The 7,653-nt window shown below is 41.2% G+C and overlaps 1 protein-coding gene across 1 annotated transcript; it reads right to left on the bottom strand.

Moving 5' to 3' along the window:
- Positions 1-4,241: 4,241 nt before the first annotated feature.
- Positions 4,242-7,653, bottom strand: LOC129759814 (uncharacterized). Its single transcript, XM_055757345.1, has 2 exons — positions 5,498-7,653; positions 4,242-4,473 (listed from the first exon to the last, which is right to left on the bottom strand). Exons 1-2 carry the CDS (start codon positions 7,651-7,653, stop codon positions 4,242-4,244), a joined length of 2,388 nt encoding a protein of 795 aa, XP_055613320.1.

Genomic DNA, 7,653 nt, shown 5'->3' on the forward strand with positions numbered 1-7,653 from the left:
TCTTGATTTTATTGATTTATTTGATGAAAAGTTACTTGGTTTATAGATTTTGTGCAATGATGTAATATGCAGTTTTGTTGCACATAAACTTCCGTGCAATTTATTCATTTTTTTTTTGTTTTTCGCATTATTTTGTTTATTATTTATTTATTAATTATATTTTATCGCGATGTTCCAACAGGATTTGATTAGATGTTCTGATATTTCAAACGCGAAACTAGCAGTCAGCTCGGGATGAGATCCGAGCTGACTGCTAGTTTCGCCCTTATGAAATGCAACGCTAGGTTTGTTCACATTTTGCGCGTTCGTCCTTATACAAATTTACTACAGAATTATCTGACAGATTCCCGCTTGCGTCTTATAACCCTTCTAAAATTTTAGCACAAAACGATCGCGGTTTTTGCACAGGCTAAAAGTTTGAGTCAATGCTACTAAATGGAGAAATTGTGTGCGTATGATTCGGACGATTCACACCAACTCAATTCTCTCATGCTCTCACGAACGACATAAGCTCGAACGGTATGAGAGAAATTGAGATGGTGTACTCCGCTCCGCTCGCGTCCCTTATGTAGTTTCTCCTTCTAAAGGAAACCTTTGCTTGCGAATATAGCGTTGGGCTATCGAAGCGAAGCCCGCCATCGCTGCAGAAAAATGCGATGTCAGGTGTTACACCCATCGGTTGAATATATTAAGTTTGGGGTGGTACCCCTTTATGAAAATCCATATTTTAACAATGTGGTTTTGGAGTTTCGACTTTAAAAGTTTTTGAAACCGGTTCGGTTATACTGAACTGGTACCAAATATAAATTTTTATAATCTTTCATGTAAGAAATTTTCACAACCGTACTTCTACTTCCTCTTACTCGTTTTGTCGGCATGATGACATCATGAGTGTGAGTGAGGCTGTAATTTTAACCACCGCACACAATGAGCGCGCCCATCATGTTTATGACGTCATGTAAAATATGACGTCATATATACAATAATCTTGATTTTAGTGATTGCTGGTTGTGGCTAGCAAGCCCAATTGACACGTTTTTTGGAGTGATGATTTGATGATAATTACTATGAAAATTTATTTTTCAAACTATTGTGTTTTTTTTTTCTTTCTCTTATACATTGAAGAGGGAAAAAAATCAAATTTTTTAAGACAAAAATCATTTTTATTGTACTTCCCAGTTTCGCAAAAACGTAGTGACAAAGTTTATAAAAAATCACACCAATACATACAAATACACTGACATCGTCTGAACTCGTCGAGCTGATTCGATAGGTACCTATAAAGGTATATCTAAGACCCATAATTAATGATCTCCCAAATCGACCGATAACTATACCTTTCTGAAAGAAAGGCAAAAAAAGGTCTACACCTGACTACTGTTCAACTAAGACTGATTTTATTCAACCTGCTTCAGAAAGAACACACCTTTTACATTCATACATGTTACCGACTCGTGGAATGCCTACTCAGCGCTTCCATTGTGGGAATCGGTCGTCCTCGTTGCCGGTTGATGATACTCGATGCCGCTACTGATTCAGGTGACACCCAAAAAGCTGACTACGACGTCTGGCAAGAGACGGCGTTAACTTGCCCTTCCTTAAAGATGAACCTCCTGGTTCATGATATCCGCTATGGAAAGTGGTTTAAAATTTTCAATGCCTTTTCCTGATTCTAGATTTTCAACCTTTTCCTTGACATTTGGTGTGGTCTGTAGTTTAATATGTGCTGTTCTGTGAAAGAAAATACTGAAGACAATAACGATACCAATTATAAGAGGAAGAAGAGTTATTCCTCCAAATATTGTCCAATGTGGGAAATGCAAGCTGTTGTTGTTTAGACGCAGGTAATCCAGATCTTTTCGAGCTTCTATGTGAAGCTTGTGGAGGTGTTCCATGCTCAGGTTTAGTACATCACCATTTTTGGTAATGGAGATTCCGTCCAGTGGCAGGTGAAGGGGTATACCAGTGACATTCCGGATTTTACTGGTGTATGAATTATTGTTGATTATCAATGTACAATTTTCGTATTGTAGTAAATAAGATCCGTACAGGATCCTCTCAGCAGTAATACAATCGGATGATAGGGTAAAGTTATTAGCGGCGTTGATAAGTATATGGTGCATATCAATCTGTACAACTTCGTGTTGTATCGGGTTTAATGTGTAGTTACAGATGGCTGCTTTTCCATCTAAGAGATTTGGTATGCATGTAGAATCAGCCACTTCAGTATCTTCAATATTATAGATTGTCGGTTCTAACGTCTTGACGGTTAATTTTGCAGTTGGATGAATCAGGAGAAATTTCTTGGTTGTATGGATTTGTTGATGGTTGTGAAGTATTGGGTAAACTCGGACTTTGCGGAAGGTTCGGGAATCCAGCTTTGGTATCTTTATGAAGAGTACGATTTCTTGATGGTTGGTAGCTATCGACGTCTTGGCGTAGTTGACTGCTTCTGACGAGGAGTGAATTGTAACGTTCTGATCTTCTAAATCCTTCCTTAACATTTCTAATTCGTTCTTAGTCAAAACTTTTTCATTTAAAATCCCTAGCTTAGCTAACATTATAGTATCGATTATATTATTTATCATTTCATTAAGATTTTTGAGATTGAACAAAATATTGATAGAATACAATTCTGACGATTTTGATTTAAACAGTCGGATAGCGTCTTTAGTTTTGTATACTGATTCTTTTAATTGCAAAGACATTTCTTTATTAACTTTTACTTGTTCATTATTGTTGTAAATGAGATTATTGATGCTAGAGTTTATCATCCTTAAATCGTTTGCATCGGGAGTTCCCGCTATAAATTTCCAAACAGTTCCTACAGCATCCCATCTTTTCTGTCTCTTAGTAGGGATTATGTTTTTAAGTGAAGTATCAATTTCATCAAATTTCTCAAGTACATATAATTTTTGAAAACTGATTTGCTTCAATTTCGTTAAATTTGATCTTCAAATCCATTACATGGTGTTTTGGGACCGGAACACTTTTTCGGAACTAAATTAGAATTCGCGGCGATTTAACTTAACTCAAAAAACACCAACTTTATTTCGATTCGATTAGCGGGGGGTTTTATTGTCGCGATGTATACACGGCGGTGGTTTCGTTTGGACTGTGTTGCTTCCTATCTAGCTACAGTGTTGCGAACGGGAGAACAGAATAATAATGAAAATCTATCTTTTCATCCTACACCAATATCAAAATAGTTTGTAGTGGTAAACTAAACGAGAGAGGAAATAAGCATAACTTTTAACCTGAGTGTTTTTACGCTCTGCTGAACAGAGCTTATATCTCCCGAAAGCTCTTTTAGATCTCTTTCGGTGGTCTTAATTCCCGTCGGCTAGTGTGTCAATCTCTATCCCTATACTACCACTATTGAGCGGTGAGTTTTCACTCAAACATATGCCGCCCGCCTTGAAATACTTATTTCAATTAAACTAACGGTAAATTGTGTTTACATTGCATCTGAATATCATGATCACCTTTTTCTTAAAAAATATCTCCTGCAGTGTTGTGTATTGAGTAGTGTGTTCGCTGTATGATGTGTGTAGCTGGAAAACTGGAGCTGCTCGACATAAACAGTGGATTCGTTCAGTCTGGATGGAATTGTTTATGCTGTTGGCTGCTACTTGGAATGAGATTGCTGGCTGTCTGCTGCTGAAGATGTTACGGACCCGGATTTTTCCACCAGGACGATTCGGTTCAACGTTTGGCAAGTGAAATGTTTGCGATGTTTTGGTACTTGGAGGTTTTAGTCGTCCCGGAGAATCGTGTGTTGCTGCCGTTGTTGCCATCACTGCTGCTCAGGATAGTTATTTGTACGAAATTGCCAAGGTAAGTATCAACAACATTTTGAGTGAGATTTCAATGGATTCTAGTGATTTTTTTTTTCTTCCAGATTGCCTATGCTGTTGTACTTTGCGTTGTTGCGTAAGCACCTTGACTCCCTGACTTGTAAACGCAGTGCTTAAACTGGACCCTTCTGAAATGAACTGGATTGGTGCCGGAAGTATGCGGGGTTGACTCTAAGCTGCTTGAACGGTTACGTGAAGGGCACTTTGCGATCAGAATGACACGGTAAGTACCACATACTGTATGACGGGCCTTCGTTCTGATCACATTGGCATAAGTCGTTCAAACCGTAGGTTTTGATGCTCATTGGCTTTGAACGGCAATAGGCGCTACATTTCCGCAGATCTAAGCGCCAGATTGTTTGTTGTGGGTGGCTCCACGATGACCTAATATGGATATGTCTGGCTGGAGGCTGATGGCGAACTGGAAAGGCTCGACATTCTTCGAATCTGCCTGGTGGTATGCTGTTGCTGTTCTGTGTGAACGGAATGGGGAGAGCACATGATCGACTGCCGATGTATGGACCCTGGGGCATCGATCCGCTGGACTTCGAGGTTCATCAGATCCGGTTGTCCCAAGTCGTGTGTGGTGTTGGAACCGTTTGGATTGGCCGCTCGGCTGTGGATTGACGGAGAGGATGGACATGCGGCTCATTGGTGTTTGGTTGCTCCAGAATACGATGACCATCTGGTGTGGGTGATCAATCTGCCTCAAGCGGTTCATAACCTGAATGCAAATTGGAAAGTGCTTAGCATATCTGAAGTAGCATAATATACCAAGGACTTTCCTGAAAGCGGAGGCGCTGGGCCTCCGCGCATGCTCCTACGACTTTTGACCATCTTTATTCGGATGATGACATTCTTTCAAACTTCATTGGGGATCTCTTCGGGACCAGACTGACCTTTCTTCAAATTATCAGAGGGTTGAGATGCCTTGTTCTGAGGGTATATGTTGATTTGTACTAGGGGTTCTCGAGAAACTTGGATCGTCAGTAGATATGGTGAGAGGCTTCAAGAGGAAATTCTTCTTTTTCTAAGGAATTCTACTATTTCAAGACCTGCAGACTTGAATCTATATGTTTCATTAGAGACTACTCTCAAGCAGTAGTGTTGCATAGCGTAGAGTTAATCTTAAAACGGTATGGGAGAACTTCAAAAAACATGGCTCAAGATTATTGTTCTTAAAATGACATGATTCTTCATAAAGCAATCTTCAAACGATGTGGAGGAACTTCAAGCAATATGGTTTTGAGGACTACATGATTCTTCAAGCGAATTCTTCAAACGTTTAGATTCTAATTGGGGATGTGGTTCTTCAAACGACATGATTCTTCACAAAGCAAGATTCTTCACAAGATACGATACTTGAAAAGGCATGATTTTTCAAGCGATTTTGGTTACTTAAAGCGGTGTGGGTGGCGGACTTAACTTCAATCATTTGCTTTAGTTTTTGACGAAATGTCATGACCGTTTCTCTGGAAGACTATGAATACTTTCTCTGTTAGGAATTTCAGTGACAAAAATTCTGACTCAATCATACAACTTTCTTTTTGAATGACATTCAACTGAATTCATTCCCTCTGACATAAATCTGACGACATTTTTGTTCACCTCTTGTCTCATTTAACTGACACAAATCTGACTCATTCTTGGGTAGGGCAGTCTGCTTCAACTCTGACTGTAGGTGCATCAATTCAGTTCGAAATCTCAACGCTGCGTGTTTCGAGCTCCTAGAACCACGTGAGCTGCTTATGTAGGTGCTTGTAGGGCTAACTAAGGTATGTGGAACGTTTTGCGGAAACTCGACCATTCGACCTGACACAATCCAACCAAAAACTGTGTTTTGTAACGTGGGACCATTCGTGACCTTTCTTCGTTCATTCCTAAACAAATCTGTGTAATATTCAGCACCAATGATGACATCGATCCGCTTTGACTCATGGAAGTTAGGATCTGCTAGCAAAGAGGAATCGGGAATCGACATTGGCGAAGGATGAAACGATGACGAAGGTAGCCGCAGCGTGAGTTTGGGCAACACAAAGAACTGCATAGTTTCTCGGAAATCAGATATTTTTGGTGAACGTGAACAGACTTCAGAACGTATGGTTTTCGTTGACACTGACTGAGATGACCCAATACCCTGGACTGACAAAAACGTTGGTATTTCTTCAAGCTTCAGCTTTCTCGAAAACTCTTCAGTCATCAGACAATGCTGCGAACAAGAGTCCAGCAGGGCTCTAGCCGTCAGAGCGTTACCGTAGCGGTCTTGGATCTTGATAAGAGCTGTAGGAAGCAGAGTATTTGATGCAGGCTTAACAGGTAGTGCTACGTAGCTTTGGCTTGTGCTTGGCATTGGTGAATTGATTTGTGTGGTTGTGTTTGGTGAATTGTGTGTTGCATTTAGCGGTTGAGTGTGTGTTTCCGTAACTATTGGCATGGTTTGTTGTCTTTGCTGTTGATAGGCTTGCTGTGTATTAATATGGGTGCTTTCAAGATTAGGTTGTGCGTTTGACAGTTGACTGAGTCTCGGATTTGACGGATTTGGAACGGAGGATCGCGTAGCATGCAACATAGTGTGATGCTTTTGTTGACACAACCGACAACTGCTACGCGTGCAGTTTGTCGCAAAATGACCAGGCTGCAGGCAATTTCGACAGACTCGACTTCGATTGGCGGCTTCAACACGTTCTGATATCTTCAATCGAAGGAATCTCTGACAGTGAAACGGTGAGTGCCACGTTTCACTACAGAATGGACACTGGTTTGAGGACTTAACTGTTGTGTAGCTTGCTGATTGGGTTCTTGACTGGTGATGATCGGTGACATTGTAACGGGGTTCTGTGGCTGGAGCAACTGACTGCAGAACGGAACAGTAGCTGCGCAGAAACTTCCTCATGTCCTCGTATTTCGGTACTTCTTTGCTGTTGTGTTGAGTTTCCCAGCTTCTTAAGGTGACAGAGTCCAGTCGCGAGTAGAGCATGTGTGCCAGAATTGTGCTCCAACCATCAGTGTTCTCGCCGACCTTCTGCAGCATCATCAAGTTCTTCTCGAACTCACTTATGAGATTGTTGATGCTCCCATACCCTTCTTTTCTGATCGGTTCGAGTGAAAATAGTGCGTCTAGGTACGCCTTCACTATCAGCTTCTTGTTTTCATATCGTTCTGTCAGAATCTCCCAGGCGACACTGTAGTTAACGTCTGACAGTTCGATAGAGAGAACTTCTTCGAGTGCTTCGCCGCTTAACGATGACCTGAGGTAGGAGAACTTCTCCATGGGTGCGAGTTGACCGTTGTTGTGGATCAAACTTTGAAAACTGTCGCGGAATGAAACCCATTCGCGAAGTTTTCCACTAAAACTGGGCAATCGGATTTCTGGCAGCTTAACTCTTGACCCCATGGAGGCATGGCCTTGACTGTGTGAAGAGTCGTCTACGATCGGAGCTCGCTCGGGTTTGTTTTGAAGTTTCGACAGTGCACCCTTCAACTGGAAGAAACGGTCTTCAAAACTCAGCAGCAGCCTGTCGTTTTCTTCCTCACGTTGTGCTTCAGCTTCATCTTTGGCGTCACCATAGAGCTCCTTGGCCTTCTTCTCTTCACTTTCATAAAAGATCAGCTCGATTTTACTGCGCACTTCATGAAACTCATCAAACACGGGTTCTAAGGCCTCAAGCCTAGAACTAATCTGACACTCATCACGTTCTGGTTCGTAATTCTGTATGAATCGGTCGACACTGTCCATGAGAAGCACTATTTGCCGTTCTCTTTTCTGCAACAACTTCAACTGAACATTTTTCGCCAT

Source organism: Uranotaenia lowii, unplaced genomic scaffold, assembly GCF_029784155.1.
Source record: "Uranotaenia lowii strain MFRU-FL unplaced genomic scaffold, ASM2978415v1 HiC_scaffold_28, whole genome shotgun sequence".
In the NCBI taxonomy this organism is placed as follows: Eukaryota; Metazoa; Arthropoda; class Insecta; order Diptera; family Culicidae; genus Uranotaenia; species Uranotaenia lowii.

Excerpts from the sequence above, each read along its gene's own strand:
- LOC129759814 (XM_055757345.1), bottom strand. The coding sequence starts at position 7,653 with ATGGCGAAAAATGTTCAGTTGAAGTTGTTGCAGAAAAGAGAACGGCAA. Across the intron at positions 4,474-5,497 it reads ACTGCCCTACCCAAGAATGA|CCGAGCGGCCAATCCAAACG; the intron begins GTCAGATTTGTG and ends GTCAATCCACAG.